Raw genomic sequence first — 16,959 nt, forward strand, 5'->3', positions numbered from 1 at the left:
AACCAAGGACTCTCGTCGAAGCTGCCACGGAGGGCCACGGAGGTTATCCTCACAGCAGCCAACCTCCCACGTCTCTAACGTCCACAAACCCCATTCTGTGGCTTCCGTTTTTCTTCTAACCAACTGATGCCTTTACAGCAGAGCCTGGGTCCAGAAAGACCTGCCTTAGGATTAGATACAGAGGAACATTCTGCATGTCCGTGTTCAAGACTCAACTTAGGAGAGGAACAGAACTCTTGGCCAATCCCAGCCCTCCCTGAGAACCGCCTGGACATCTGTGTTATTATAGTAATCAGAAAGGAAGGATGACTTCATTTTTAAAAATCCTTCCAGATGCCCCGACAACCTCCTCTTTGCAAAGAGGCTTTGGTTCCCATCAGCTCTAGGAAATCTTTTCCTTTTGCAGGATACCCTTGCTTTCTGTGCCACTTTTTTTTTTTTTTTTTAAACATTTAGGAGGCGGCCTTACACAGCAAATGTGAGTTTCTACTTTGTTCCCTGCTCCGTTTTTCTCCTCTCAGAAAAGAAAACAGCTCTCCGACCAGTTGAGACGGCTTTAAACAAACTGTTTTGCCCCTCACTGAATTATCTCCAGAAATGTTTATTACAAAAGCATGTACTCCAGCCCTTAAGAGCAATCACTCAGACCCTGCTCACCCAAGCCCTCATCAGTAACAGCCCTCGTGAGGAGCGTATTCGAGTATGATCCGCTCATCTGCGGGAATCTGCTGAAGCCGAGTTTTTTTGAAGTCTCCACGGTGAGGGATGTTAATTACTCTGTTAATGATGGAAGATTAAATTAAAGGGCTAATGAGCTTAGCATGAAAAACACCGGGGCATGCTGGCAAGCAAACGAGGGGGGCGTGCTGCCCCGCCGGCGGAGGACCACGCGCTTCTCGCCACCCAGCGGGCACCGACGGCTGTTCCATCAGACGCCACGGCCACGGCTGCAAGCGTGCGCCGACCATCCACCTTCACCGAGGGGTCAGAGCAGGAGGAAGGGTTCCCAGGGAATAAGGAGGTTCTGCACGAGTCAGTACTCGAAACAGAGCCGGAAAGGAAAGGTGCTAAGAGATGAACTATTTGCGAGGGTATCATCGTTTCGAGACTAGACAGCAGATCCTCTCCACGCATCACCTGTGCCGCCACCGCTCGCTCAACTCAAGAGCGTGTCTGGACCACACTCTCCCTTGACAGCAGGTGCACTCACTTCAAAGAAGTGTTTCCTAATGATTTGCATAATGATTCCCTGACGTGATGGGAATGACACTCCTTGGCAACTCGGGCGATATCCGAGGAAGAGCACGAGGCTGGAGAGTCTGAATCTGAGCTCTGCCACTTACCAGGTGTGTGACCTTCGACAGGTGCATTGACCCTCTCCTCTGAACACGCTTCTTTATTTTTTTATTTTTTTAATGGAGCTTAGGACAGGATCTGCTCCACAACGTAGTGAGAAGGATTAAAATGACAACACATGGAAAAAGCACATTAAGATGTGTGAAATTCCATTAAAGTATTCATTGTACTTATTACTATAAAAATTAAGACAGGCCACTTAGCTACGTCCCCAGAAGCCACAAGTCTCCTTATGTTCAGCTCTGACACACAGATCGAGGTAAATCACCAAAGCCCCTCCCTCCCGCCCATGCCTAGAATACGAGAGACGAAGAATAAACACTTTTCAAGGAACAAAAGGGGTTTCCCTCAAAAAATACTTTCCATTCCTACAAAAGCATAAGGTTCTAAATAAATTTGGTTTGGATACCAAGCTTGGGGGAAAGGGGGGGCTTTGTGATGCTTGTAATTTCCATGTCTTTCCTCCACCAAGAAGAGTCACAAGACTAGATCTGGCTCGGACTATGACGATGCTATAGTAAGAATCTTAAGAACTCAAAGGCCAGAAGCCACCTCTTACCTGCCAAGGGACACGGGACCAGTTCTCCTTCCAGTCGTGTTTCAACGTCTCCTCCACTACAAGTATCCCCAGAAATCTTCCGATAGCTGTCACCCCCCCACCCCAAGAGCAAGAGGTCAGAGACAACCAGGAATAGTCACTGAGTCACCATAATTGGAAATCTATCTCCTATCCATGGACAATATTCATTTCCCCATAGGACAAGATGACGTGTAATCATTCTGAACTGGTCCCGCTTCGAGTTACACTGGGCAGCCCACACAGTTGGGAAGCTGTCCTGGGCAAAAGTGTACATCTCTCTCTCCAACAAACTCCCGTGAAGACACATCCTTGCTGAAGTTCATGACTTCACACACAGCTAGAGCTGCAGAGAAGTCCACAGATTTGCATTTTGCTCGCTGAGGGTACAAGAGTTTGTAAACATCTTAATTCCAAATATTGCCCAAGCACCCTGAAATCTGCAAGCTTGGAATCCAAGCACTTGGGAGTAGGAAAGGAACTCAGTGGCCCTATCTGCTCTCAAACCCAGTGCAGACCCCTCGTGTTCCCGGCCATGGCGACTGTTGTGAGACGTACCCTCTTGTTCTCCTGTAAGTAGAGCCCACAGGACAAGGCACGGGAGGAGAGTAGGACTTCCCAGAAAACTCGGGATCCGGAACACACACCTCTAAGGACAAATCTTCACTCATCTTGAAGCCGAAGTCACTAAAAAAGCAATTGGGGCTCGTTAGGGCCGTTGGTTTACATACTAGGGGCATGTCAGTACCAACCCTTATGACTTCTCCCATGGTGCCCCCCCGCCACTGCTTTAATGTCAATTACTTAATACGTCCCTTTAAAGAACACTCACCTTTTTACGTTAACACATTTTCAAAAGAAACTTTACATCTGAACCATGATTGGAAAACCACAATCAAATGCCAAAGATAAGACAAAAACAATAAAAATCATTATTACCGAAAAACAAAATAATATTAAACTTTTTAGCTGGATTCAATTCCCTATCCAAAGACTCTAGGTCTGCCCGGTCCTTCTTTTTTTTTTTTTTTTTTTTTTTTTTAAGATTTTATTCATTTATTTGACAGACAGAGGTCACAAGTAGGCAGAGAGGCAGGCACAGGGCGGGGGTGGGAGGGGGAGGAAGCAGGCTCCCTGCTGAGCAGAGAGCCCGATGCGGGGCTCAATCCCAGGACCCTGAGATCATGACTTGAGCCGAAGGCAGAGGCTTAACCCACTGAGCCACCCAGGCGCCCCCTGCCCGGTCCTTCTTAAGAGAGATTAGGAAACGGGGGCGCCTGGGTGGCTCAGTGGGTTAAGCGTCTGCCTTCGGCTCAGGTCATGATCCCAGGGTCCTGGGACTGAGCCCTGCATCAGGCTCCCTGCTCAAGGGGAGCCTGCTGCTCTCTCTGCCTATCACACCCCCTGCTTGTGCTCACTCTCTGTCAAATAATAAAATATTTTTAAAAATTAAACAGAAATGTGAGGATTAGGAAATGGGGGCCCCTGAGTTGTGAAGTTAGTTAGGCACCTGACTTTTGGTTTTCGTTCAGGTCAGGATCTCAGGGTCCCGGGATGGAGCCCCGTATCAGGCTCCCCGCTCAGCACAGAGTCTGCTTGAGATTCTCTCCCTCTCCCTCTCTCTCTTTCTGCCCCTCCTACTCATGCTCAGTCTCTAAAATAAACAAAATCTTAAAAAAGAGGGATTAGAAAATCTTAAAAAGTTACTAGCACCCATGATCCTTTGTCCTTGATGTGAGTTGGAGAATTAAAAAGGAAATTTAAAAGAATAATCCTTTTTTGAATTAAAAGATTCAATGTTATTTAAGACCATGCCCATGTACTACCTAAAATCACCCTGTGTCCCTGTACTTCGGGACACAGCACTTTGGTCCATGAGAACTTTCACAATTTGGGGGTCACGTATCTCTGCCAAAACACCCATCAGGCAAATGAGGTGTAGTCCCAGCTCTGCCCTTCACTGCACGACTTGTCTGGGCTGCATCCAACAATCCCAAGATCAGGCAACTGCCCTAGCTAATTCCCGAAGCCCTGCCCAAAACTTCGATTCTAATTCAAAGGGATTTTCCACAGTGATGTGCGCTCTTCAAAAGGCTTCATTTACTCTGTTCAGTCCAATGAATACTTATTTAACACCTTCTCCACGAGAAAGATCAACAGGTACAAGGCTAAATGGTTGTTTACTGTGTCATAATCCACATTTAGCAATTTGTAGGAATTTTTCAGAAGGCAGAGTTTTATTACTGTAGGCAATAACTAGGTAATTTTTACCGAATGGCTGCTTAAAATCTTTTTGGGGGCCAGCTGGAGCTTTAGCTAATTACTTATTTGCCAATGCCAAAGCACCCGTTCTCAGGAAGGTTTCCTCAATCTGTAGGTCATGACCTAACAGGCCGTGAATAGACACACACTGGAGGGTCAAGGGCGGCTTCTGAAAGAGACTCCCTCTGAGATCAGGGACCATATGGGCCAGGGGCTGGGCTTCCCAGAGAGGCCAGAAAGGACCGTCAGTAGCAACCAGACTTTCCAATGCAGCTATCCCTCAGGAGCTGAACTAATGCACAGAGACTAGAAGCTACCTCATTCTCATCCCCCCACCCCACCCCCCGCCCGCTGTCGACCTTCAAACCATCTCCTTCCTCACTGCCATAGTCCAAGGCCACCAAACATTTTTTTTTTTAAAGATTTTATTTATTTATTTGTCAGAGAGAGAGAGAGAGAGCACGTGCGCAAGCACAGGCAGAGGCAGAGGGAGAAGCAGGCTCCCTGCCGAGCAAGGAGCCCGATGTGGGACTTGATCCCAGGACGCCGGGATCATGACCTGAGCTGAAGGCAGCCACTTAACCAACTGAGCCACCCAGGCACCCACCACCAAACATTTCTAAGAGCCACACCGTCCAGCCAGCTCCTTTCTAGCAACTGCACAAACACAGGCCTTGGTTCATCACCCTCACGATCTCATTTGGCCTAAAGCCCAACTCCGTGAGGGGCAAGGGCAGCTGGTTTTCCTGGTCTGTAAGAAAGACTCGGCACCTAGTGGGTTTCCGTGAGGCTGCTGGGGCAAGCCTGCAGGCCAGTGGGAGCCAGGCCGGTTTACCAGGAAGGCACACCAGCCTCTGGTTTTGGTTTGTTGATGTTTTGGTAGAGGAGGGGCCGATTTTAGAGAAAAACCACAGTAGTGGTCATTAAGAAAAAAACCCAAAGAGTTGTTAGATTTTCTCGCATGTTTTTTTACTTAATTTTGTTTTGAAGTAGTTAATGGGGATACGAGAGGGAAGAGAGAGAGCACTGTAACTTCTTCCATCAAGGGCCTCTGCAGTCAGGGGGACATCGGGCCAGCAAAAGCGCTCTGATTAGAATTACAATTTGGGGGTATCAAAGGGAGAGCGGAAGGCAGCACAGGGCAAGAAGGGCACTCAACTGACACCTCTGGGGACATCAAACAGCTCCGTGGTTTTGCAGTGGAAGGGTCTATGCTGTAATCTTGGAACCACAGAGCTTCCAAAGGCAATGCATGGCTTGTAGCATCTAAAACCCCGCTGTTCAAAGGATGGGTTTACAGACAAGCAGCACCAGGATCAGCCGGAGCCTGGCAGAGCTACAGACACCCGGAACGAGAGACTCAGAGCTGGCATTTTCACAAGATCCCAGGCGTCGCACATGCGCACTCAGGTTTCAGAGGCACTGGTCTAGGGCAGAAGCTGGCAAACCTGGCTGGCTGTTCTCGCAAAGAAAGCTTTATGGGGCCACAGCCATGGCCCCAATCACCACCTGTGGCTGGTTCCATGCTACCACGAGCAGTCGCGGAGCTGCTCACAGCGACCATAGGGCCTCCAAAGCCAAGATCCTGGTCCAAGCTCTGGACCAGAACATACTCAGAGGCTTCTGGCTTTCGTCAAGATAAGGGTCGCTCTCCCAAAGCAGACTTCAGTTTTCTTGTCCCTTGGCAACTACTAAGAAATGAGTTCCGTGCTTAGTTTGATACCCAGGCTCTACCAAAGGCCCTGCCTCGCCTGGGGTGATTGCATTTGGATTAGAGACTCAAAGTCCTGCCTCGGGGCTCCTAGACCCTACGTGCTTTCGGGCTAGAATTTCCTTGTAAAGCTAAGCTCTGTTCTGATCACCCACTCTCCTCAAAAGCCTTCAAAGACCCCCACCTGCTTACAGAATAAGGCCGGTACCCTTTCTGTCTCCACGCTCCCGGATCAGCCTCAGCTCTACTCCCTGATCCCACTTTGTACCTCCAAGGCATCCGAGCCAAACCGCCAATGACTTTCCCACCTCTGCCCCTCCCCACGGCTGCCGCGTCTCAGACTGCCCCTCTCCACAGATCCAGGTGCTTCCTTAAGGCCCACCTCAAACAGTGCAGCACCCCCAAACCTCCCAATTTGCCTGCAACACATCAGTCTCCTCCTTCCTGCCGATGACCACGATAAAAACACCCATTCCTCCTCCAAGGCGCGGGCGGCTTTCCCGCTCTGGCCATGTTATTTATGTACCTGCGGCTTCTTCTGCTTTCTGCTTTCTCAGCTGTGCTTGGGTACCCTGCTTCAGGATGGAGGGATATACAAATACGTATGTACTGACATCCCCTTGCTTCTGTAGAATAGGGCCCCTAAGGAAAAGGAGTGACCTACAGTGGAATCTTGAAGCTGCCCTCATAGAAATACATCCCAGGGTGATCTCTTCCTAAATCAGCTACCGCAGCTTCCCCAGGGGTGACACCTCTCCCTCATTTCGTAGCTGTAAGAACGAAATGCAATAAACTAGGTAGAACGTGCCTAGCACATAAAACATGCTTCATAAATGCTGACTTCCTACGATCTGCCTTCTTTTGCTCCGGGGAAGGGACCATGCGCTAGCCTGGCGGGCCACACTGCGGGCTGAGGAAGTCACAACCCAGGCCCGGGGCGCCAAAGAAGAACCAACCATTCATAGTCCTCTCGCGTGCAGGAGCAGTTGGACACGACCACGGGCCGGTCGAAGTCTTCTCCGTTAAAGCACGTGGCGTGGGGAGTCCTCCGCTTGAAAACGGTCTTGTGTCCTAGCAAACACTCGTTGCCCCGCTCATCCGATGGCGACCAGAGCTTGTAGTCGTTCTCTGTGCAGGGAACCCCTGGGCAAAAGGAAACACAGCAGGAAGCCTTTGAGGGAGACCTACGCATGCGGGCTTTCCCGTTCTCCCCAGCCGTCTGGCCCCGAGACCCCGCGTCCGGTGCATCCCGCTGCTCGGCAGGCACACAGGCCTCTGGTGCTATCCCGGGCCTCGAATCGGCTTGCTCTGAGGCCAAGAGGTACCCACGCCAATGGACATAGTACCTCCTGAAACAGAGATCCTCTTCTGAGAAAGCTGGGAAGAAGCAAGCCCCAGTTTAGCACCATCTAAACTTCTGAAATATTTTAGCAGATTCTGCAGTGCCTCCAGAAGTACGTATCGAGGGGCCTGTCTCCCAGGGAGTTAGGGTCAGGCTGGATCCTGGAGAGATGGATGGTGTCTTTCAGGAGTATGGTTCCCCGCCCGCCTCTGGAAGGGTGGTGGGGGCGGGGGGCAGGGTGGGCACGCCCAGAAGCAATGACCGGAGAGAGCAATAGACAATCTGCTGTCACTACTTGGAAGGTATAGGGTCCTCATGGAAGGAGGCTGAGAAATGGTGAAACAGCCTGGATGATCCCTCTGCCTACCCACGTTCACTTGGAATTTAGGTAAAGTGGTTCCTACAGGAATTCCAAAGTATGCCTATGTCTACACTGGTACTCCCTGTCTTCTTTACAGGTGTGACTTCCCACGGATGACAGGCTGCCTGGAACCGGTGCAAAGCTGTCAGCTTGTCACCACGTCACCACTCCCATCAGCGAGGCCTTTCTAAACCCTGGCTGTAAGGCTCCCCAGCTGTTCAGCGGGTGGAAAACACACGCGTGGGACAGGTTCCTATTTCCAAGGACCTTATCATCTAGTTGATGGGGAATGATGCAAACGGGGCGACAGACACAAGTGCAGACTTCAGGGCGTGAGGAGTAGGCTTATGCTCTGGACGCAGAGACGAGGGGAAAGGTCCCCTGGTGGGGCTATTAGCAGCCAAGTGCACTGGATCCTGAAACAGGGAAAGGATTTTAACCAGCGGAAACTGAACGGGGAGCAAGGGGGACATTTCGGTCAGTTGGAAGGATGAGAGCCCAGGCAGGAGGAGGAGGAAAGCGCAGGGCAGCAGGGAGGACGGGGGAGGAAGGAAGATGCGGAGTCACACCTCTCCTCCGTCCTCCCAAGAATGGCCCGAGTCGCTGTCTTCACACGTCCCCATCACTCAGCGTACATGTGTGCTCCTCCTTGCACAGCTACAAACTCCGCGCGGTACGGAGGGCCTACGCTGATGCTCCGATCAGTGAATGTTTCCACGAAATGGCCAAGGAGGCAGCGGCTTACCCAAGGCATCCGTGGCATTGACCTGGAGGATCAGCCAGTTGTGGACGTTCTCCTTGTTGGAGCCGAAGATGGTGAAGACGGTGCTCTTCTCGCCGGGTTCCGTGAGGAGCCCATACACAAACACCGGCCTCTCGGAGAAGATGAACGTTTTCCAGGTCTCCCCTTCGTTGGTGCTGTATCTGTCCACAGACAAAGAAGAGGATCCTTGTAGTTAGTCTCTAGGGCAAAGACTTGGTTCCCAGATAAGATTCACTGGGGTGGGTGGGGTGGGGCGTTGGTGGGGCTCCCTGGAGAAATGGCTGAAGCAGGGAACATTCAGGGTTGTGGCAGAAAGCAAGGAAGTGCTCAGGAACTAATGGGATCCGTGCAAAAGGACAGAGCAGCCAGCTCAATGGGCTCTCCAGCTGGTCAGTTTGGGACAATTTGAATATAGAAAGAAAAATTATGGGAACAGATTTTGCACTAAGTAAAAATAGGGTACGGGTCTCTGAATGATCCTAAAAGGCACAGAGAAGGGAAGGAGGGAAACGTTTTTCTTCCATTACAATTATATTACAATACATTAACAATACCTGATCTACGTTGGAAACAATGACAGCATGAGAAAAACGACCATCCCATCACCCACGCTCTAATAACTGAGCTGGGCCACATGACCACTGGATGCTAAGGCCACTGGGGGAAAAGAGTGCTGGGGACCAGGGTGCTCACATGGTCTAAAGCTACCAACCCCCAGAGGAATCACTCACTACCGATGGGGAAATGCAATTCCACAGCGGACCAGAGCCACAGCCTTCACCAGACGCAGCACCACAGACAATGGGACAACCTGACATTACAGGCCTCCTGGATAAAACACTGCGGATATCACATCAGCTACCTGCTAGCCTATACCACTGGACAAGTCCAGCATGGGCAACATGCTATGTGGCAACTGGTTTGTATTCTTCCAAAGCCAAAGGGAGGCCATGAAAAAGTTAACAAAACAACAAAAGAAGGCAGGAGGCTTGTTAGAGACTGAAGAGGTGTTAATGGCCACAGGCAGGGTGTCAACCTTGACTGAAACCTGGACTAGGGGGGGGGCGGGGCGTGGTCAGTACATACACATAAACAGAGTGGATAAGGGAGACTGAGCTCCCGTTCATTTTCTTAGGTGTGATAACGGCATTCTGATTGCAGAGGAAAATGCCCTTATTTATTGGAGACATGTGCTCTCGGTATTTAGCTGTGAAGGGGCTTGACGGCTCCAATGTGCTTTCCCGTGACTCAGCGAAGAAGGACAGGCAGATGGAAAGACAGGCAGACAGGACGAACACGTAACTGACAGAAGGAAAGCAGGCTGGCAGAACGTTAACCGCTGATTCTGAGCGAACGTGTGCTGAGTGTTCTTTACACAATTCTTCCACCTTTCCCTGCGGCCTGACAGATTTTTAAGTTGGAGGAAAAAATATGTGCAGAGAAAAGTCTCCAAGGAAGACTACCTCCGAACGAGAAAGCAAGCTCTTGAAAAAAATCAGCAATGAAAAAACTGCGCTGATTTTATATTATCTTTTGTATTGAAGGTGGGGAAGAGGAGGGGAAAATCTGCCTAACACTTGCTTCATCACCCAGAACCCTGGCGACATGCTCAGCCTGAGAAAGCACTCAGGGAGAGCGTCCTTTAGGACCTAGAGCTCTAGCTCTAATGACACACAAAGCTTCTTTCTTTCACCTCTCCCATATATTTGAGATTTTTAGGGTGACCCCCTCAGCATCCTCATCCTTGACATAAATCTTTTCACAACATCATGTGATCCAAAGACTTCCAGCTGAGATTACTAAAATGGATACTTCGGCAAGAGGCTGCAGATTCAAAGTCGGGAGAGGGGAGGCTACAAGGCCACATAAATCATGAATGTCAGGCAGGACTAAGGGACTCCTCTACGGATCTCCCTGAGTGGACAAATTCTCCTCTGGTTGAAACACTTCTGGTTGAAGCTAATTTTGAAACTTATCTGGGGATAAGTGAACTAGTTCACTTGCCTGGTACCAGTGTGACGAGCTAAGGGTGAAGTACCACTTTTAGAGCAAAACAAACCAGCAGCATCGGTCAGTCCATTATCCAGACAGGATGGGAGCTGTCCATCTGCTCTGTGATAATGCTAGAAGGCCATGTATTTGCACATTGCTTAGTTAATGCGATTTAAGAGCTCTTCGAACCCCAGATAACCGTAGGAAGCCAAGCATCCCATTTCTTGAGAGGTTCCCAGAGGCCTCTGGGAGGACGTTTGAATGAGCCGAAGAAGCAGGTGCACGGCCAAGCACAGCCATGTACTCGAGAAGGAACTGTGCTTTCGGAAAGCGATGCTTGTTCAGAATTTCGGCGAGGGGCAGGTCACATTACCACTGTAACAGTTTGGGGGATCATCTACTCTGCACCAACTTCTGACCCCTAGAGGAGGACTTGTTTTGATGACCTGAAAATGACAAGAACTTTGGAAGAAAACAAACCCACATCATGTCTGTGCTCCTATAATCATGAAAGACCATACAGAGCCCCAACTTTTAGGAATGGAGGATTCAAAACATTCAGATAAAAATATAGTCATAAACCCCATGGTCAAAAACTCTCAAGAGGATGGGAAGGTCATTTAATAGAAAAAATGTAATATAACATAAACAGAACCCAACATGCACTAAGCAAGGGTAGTGTTGCTAGGTACTCAGCTGAGGAGTATCTGTGTGGCTGGCTGTCCACAAAGGTCCTTGATGAACCCAGATTTTTGAACAGCATGTTCACAATGAGAAAAGAGTCTTATAACCAAAGGCAAAAAGGTCAAAAGCAATAGTGATTTGCTAGTTAATTCCAGCTGTAATTCTTACAGCAAGTGATCTGTGGGAACAGTGGCCAAACAAATTCAAAGTGAGTCAAATTATAAAAGTAAGTGGTAGATTAGTGGGTCAGCAGGATGGTGGGTTGGTTGCCTGGTAAATTCTACAAAGAATTAGCAAAAAATTCTATAAAGAACTAGAAAGGATCATCCTTCTGATGCTCAATGGTATAAATAGTAATAATAGGAAAAAAAAAGGCAGAACCACTCAATTTCTATTTTGGTTATGTCTTTATCAAGAAGAATGATCTTCAAACTGGACAAGATGGGAAATAAAAGAAAGAAGAAACCGGGGACATTAAAAGAAAATAAGCACAAAAGAGAGCACATTCTAGGGAATGGAAAGACTTAAAAATATGATTGCAGGGGCGCCTGGGTGGCTCAGTGGGTTAAGCCTCTGCCTTCGGCTCAGGTCATGATCTCGGGGTCCTGGGATCGAGCCCCACATCGGGCTATCTGCTTGGTGGGGAGCCTGCTTCCTCCCCTCTCTCTGCCTGCCTCTCTGCCTACTTGTGATCTCTCTCTCTCTCTGTCAAATAAATAAAAGCTTTAAATATATATATATATGATTGCAGAGTTCCTTCTAAGAATCTCTGACAGAATTATGGAGGACAGAGATCTCTCGAAGCCCAGATGAGGAAGAGTAGCTTTACTCCCCTAAAGAAGAAAAAGTGGTTTCAGCTGGGGTGTCTGGGTGGCTCAGTCATTAAGCATCTGCCTTCAAATTGGGTCATGATCCCAGGGTCCCGTGATCAAGCCCCACATCGGGCTCCCTACTTGGTGGGAAGCCTGCTTCTCCATCTCCCTCTGCCCCTGCTTGTGTCCTGCTCTCACTATCTCTCTCTCTATCAAATAAATAAATAAATAAAATCAAAAAAAAAAAAAAAAGAAGAAGAAAAACGGCTGATCTGATGGATCTTCGAACAGTAGGCAGTCCGTCAGGGTTGGGACTCCCATGGTTTCACACAAGAGTCACAACAAACAAAGGCCATTTTTCGTTTTTCACGGTGATCCTTGTTTGGAAGAAGAGGGCAATAAAACAAAATATTCTTTTTTCATAAGGATCTCTGCGAGCCACACAGCTAGATAAAATTCACTGCTGGTAAAACAAACCCCAAGCGTCCTAATTGTTGACATACAGTGTGACCTCAACCCAAAAGGAGACCTTCTTCCCACACAGCTCAACGCCTTAGTCAAGGATATGAATGACAACACGGACAGTCAATCTACCAGATTCGCAAAGCAGACAAGGCCAATGGCACTGATAATGCAATTAAGGCCCAAACAGGGTTCAAAACGCTTTCATTACATCGAAAGGAGAAGCGAAAATGAGAATGAAGTTCCACATGTTGTTTCAAAAACCCGACCTGCTCAGATAGAGGATGGAGAACATCTGGTCTTTAATAAAATTCGTAAGGAAAAAGGGATCTCCATGTTTTGCAGTTAAACCGAACTTGAGCTACTGGTACAAGTCACAGCGGAGATAGAATCTCAAAAACACGCTGAGCAAAGGAAGCCAAATGCAAACACAGGAAATTCTGGAAAAGGCAGAACTAACCTACGTGGTAAAAATATAATCACACCATCAGTTGCCTCTAACTGGGGTGAGGCAGGGGCGGTGGTGTGGGCTGGGAAGGGGCAGGCAGGTCTTTTCTGGGGTGACAGAAATTCTCTGCATCTTGACAAGTGCCCTCTGGAACGGATTAACGGGTGTCTTTACAATCCAAGCATCTCATGGTGTGTAAATGGAAACCTCATTTAAAAAAAAAAAAAATCAGTAGAAGCTAAAATGCTGGGGAGGCTGTCAGAAGTAAAATCAGTCTTGGGGGTTCATGGGCAGGAACTGAGCATTCCAAGCCCCATCGGTGTTCATCCCTGTAAGCTGCTGGGGTCAGACTCGGGCCCCACACGTGAAGGCGCTGACATGGGGAGGTGGCCTTAAGGATACGCAGACGGTGGAAAGTCACGGCATCGGAGGAAAGGAAGCGGAGCCGTCTGCCACGGAATGGGAGACACGCGAGAGGGATGAGGAGGGATGAATTCCTTTTATTCATGAAGGACTAGATGGATGAAGTGAAACGAAATCCCCTCTGGTCTGGCCACTCCCCACCACTGCAAGCGTCCGAGCAAAGACGGGCAGATCTTCCATCGCAGACGTCAAGGGAAGACGCACGCAGGGCCCGGGCGGCCAGAGCGGGTGATGGGGCGTGTGTGTGGATTCCCGCTGGACCTCTCCCCGTGCACAGCCCAGGGCAGTCCGGTCCGACCCGTCCAAATCCACATGCCTCCGCTCTGGCCCTGCGGGGCCTGCTCCTTTCCCCCGCTCCTCCAGGAGGGGTCTGACCGGCATACAGCAGAGCAGTCCTGCAGACTTTGTCCCCAACATGCTTAGTTCCCCACCCTCCAGCTTCCGTTCTCACCTGCGGTCTTGCTTCTTTTAAATTTATCCTCCTCGGCTTGCCGGGGCCCAAGCTCTGTAACGCACCTCTAGCTCTGTCATTCCCCGACTGAAAATCCTAAAGGGACACGATCACTTCAACAGCCGAGTCTGATCTCTCCAGGGCAGTACACACAGGCCTCGAGCTCCCGGCCCTTACCTACAGCTCCAGGCCCCTACCTACACCTCCCTCAATCCCCGCCTCTCACCGCCCCCTCCCTGCAATCTGCATTCCATCTTACTAAAGCCTTACATCTTCCACGCTGATGCACGCTGGGCCTTCTTTGCCCAAGGTCTAACTCCGAAATGGCACTCCAACCTTGTTCAAGCTTCCTCTTCCCCCACCCTCCTCCTCCTGGCCCCCACTCTGTGCTCGCACAGCCCCGTGTTCCCTCTACCTTACATTCCACTCCGTTTTCATGGCCTGCATGTCCTCCTAGACTGCCATGTGCCAGCAACAAACCCCCTTACTCACTTTTCTGCCCCGGCACCTGGCACCTTTCCTGGCACACAGAAGGGTAAGTGTTAATTAACATTTGCTAAAGGAGATGAGATGAACGGCACTGTATTTTTTTCCACCCCATCACTGAGTCTCAAGTTTAAAAGGTGGTAACACCCGCTCCATTGTAACCCAAAGGCCAGAGAAACCAAGTGAGGGTGGAAATGTCACAGGTGGGGATGGTTCTGCAAGTGTCCCACTGAGTGTTACCAGTGGCATCGGGAGCTGCCACCAAGCGTGCACGTGAACTGCCACCTCCCACATTCTGGAACCCGGAGGTTGCTTCCACAACTCAGGTCCCGAAAAAATAGCTGCTGGGTGTAATCTTTGCACGACCTTTTAGGGACTCCTGGAGGAAAGCCCTATGAAATCAGAAATCTCCCACAGGGAAAGAGGCTGCTGGACAAGTCCGAAATATTATTAGTAACTACCAAGGACAGCATTTTGCTGGCAGGTAAACCAGCAAGAAGAAATGGAAATTGATCTCTTTCATGATCAAGCCCATGAATTTGTGTTAATGAACTTGCGCTTGCGTCTTTTTTTTTTTTTGGCCAAAGTTCAAGAACACAGCAGCCCCTTCTCTGAAGGACACAGGCATTATACACAAGAAAAACCTGCCTCCCCTGAGCAGGTTCACCGTGACAGCGTGCTGATCGAATGAATATGTGAATCCCCAGAACGGGTTCTTATTTGCTCATTTCAGACATGTAGACACAGGAGCAAAACAAAGCGTTCCACTTCTTGCTCTCGATTTCAATTAGCAGTAACAAAGGTAACAGCCTCAGTGGAGAGTCGAGGCAGAAGCCGAGACAAATAACAGTCAACTCTTCGTTATCTGGGCTAATCAGGGAAAGAAAGACATGAATAATGTAAAGGTAACAACAACCGAAATGAAACAAAACAAAAACCTCACTCTTGCGTTAAGCAATGTTCCAACCTCTGTCCCTACTAAAACTCTTAAGGGGGTTCCTGATGTTATCCCGTGTGGCTTTCCTCCCTAAGGGTCTGGGTCAGAACACTTCATTTCAGAAAAAGCCCTTCCCCTGGCCTCTCTCTCCAGCTGGCTTAGAAACATAACAAAGCCACGGGGGGCACAGGCAGCCCCTGATGGACGCCTGACTCACCTTTGCACATGTGGTACCCAGAATAATGCCTGGTTCATTGTCCATGTTCATTGTTGTCATTGACCTGAGATAACATCTAGCAAAAATAAGCCCAAGTCCCAGCTTGGGCCCTACCGACTGACAAGTCACATTATTTCCTCATGTGAAAACAGAGGAAGGTGGACGGGGCCAACCCCAGTGCCTCCAGGGAAGGGCACACATCCAGGGGGGCCCCCTCTCCTACCTGAGCTCCAGAGACTGTCATTTACACGGAGGACGGCGGGAGGGGTCCCCTCAGAGCCATGCACCTGTCACACGACCACACCTATTCCAGTTTTATAAATCAATAAAAAAATTATGCAACCTTGGAAGAATGAGTGTGCACAACCTATTTACTGACTGATCGAGCATTTACAAAGTGCCTATGAGCCTGTCCAGAATAGAAATACTATTCAAAAGACCTTGCTGACGAGCTGAAGAATTCAAGTGTATAATGAAACGGTAACTAATGTTAAGAAGTCCATATGTGATCGATGCCCAATTAACAAGCCCGCCAATAAATGCCATGAGACTCCCGGAGAGACATCACTGCGGTCCGGGAGGCCAGACTCAAAGGGGCCCGAAGCCCTAGGTCGGCAACAGCAATCCTTCCTCTGTCCATGCTATGCTCTCACAGTAAGTCATCGCTGTGGTCTGAGGTGAGGAACTAGCTACAGTATTATTTCCTGCTTGTCTTCTGATGAAGCTGATAGCACACAGCAACAGATCAAAAGAAGAGCAGCAGGAGAAGCAGCAAAAAAAATCCGAGAGCAACCTACTGAGTGAGTGCCAGGTGGCTACACAGATTGAGGCCAAGCTCGGACTGATATTTGGGACACATGCACCTGTCAACAGGAGGCCGGCATATATCCTCCTACTTGCAAATGCTCTATGTGAACCATATGCACAGACACCTCCAAATAGCCTGCAGAAGTAGAAGGGGGCTGCAGTGCCCGTAATCCTCGAGCCCACCAACCCCGCAGTCATTTTCTGTGTCCGGGGAGGACACAGTAATTTTCTGGTGGCGGGGTTTATTTTCCTGGTCGTGTTTTGCTCCAGCTAGTGCAGCCATGACGCTGCGTTTCCCTGAGCCCATATGCACCGACAGATGGTGTCAGAGGACTAGAATCACGCTAACTACTTCGGGGGAGCTGGCTTGGAATGCAAATGCCATCTGCAGAGAAGTTAAACAGGGAACCTCAGAAACAGACTCTACGATCGGGTGGCCACGCGGAGCATGACACGTATGCTGCCCGGGAAGCCGAACTGTGTCCCCTGCTGTTGTCCTCACACAGCCGAGTCCCCACCAACACACAACTGACTTGTGCATCTTACCCCTGGAGGATGGGTTCCTGACGAGGGAGGGGACAGATCGTCTTTATTTCTTTACGTATGCACTCCCCAGCACAATTCGTGCTTGCTAAACATGTGAGACAGGAATTGATAAATTAATGGGTAAATCGACAAATGACAGCAGAGGGGGGTAAGCACGGTGCTTTGTGACTATCCTCCTCCGACCAAACACCAGTGGGAATGTGGATATAGCACTGTGTACAACAGGACCGGCTTCCGGCTTTTGGCCCTAAGACCAGCTGCTGACCAGCACAGCACAGAGCTGAGATCAGCCAGACATCATGCTTTGCTTCTGTCTGCCTGT

The 16,959-nt window shown here is 49.4% G+C and overlaps 1 protein-coding gene across 1 annotated transcript in view; it reads right to left on the reverse strand.

Moving 5' to 3' along the window:
- The window catches only part of SORL1 (sortilin related receptor 1), a 147,618-nt gene that overhangs the window by 65,129 nt on the left and 65,530 nt on the right, over positions 1–16,959 (reverse strand). Inside the window, exons 13-16 of the mRNA XM_080817047.1 lie at positions 8,355–8,533; positions 6,863–7,049; positions 2,492–2,620; positions 1,916–2,001 (exon numbers count right to left, since the gene is read on the reverse strand). Coding sequence (XP_080673173.1) covers positions 1,916–2,001; positions 2,492–2,620; positions 6,863–7,049; positions 8,355–8,533 — 581 coding nt within the window. The remainder of the gene's footprint in view (positions 1–1,915; positions 2,002–2,491; positions 2,621–6,862; positions 7,050–8,354; positions 8,534–16,959) is intronic.

This window comes from Martes martes (assembly GCF_963455335.1).
Source record: "Martes martes genome assembly, chromosome: 10".
In the NCBI taxonomy this organism is placed as follows: Eukaryota; Metazoa; Chordata; class Mammalia; order Carnivora; family Mustelidae; genus Martes; species Martes martes.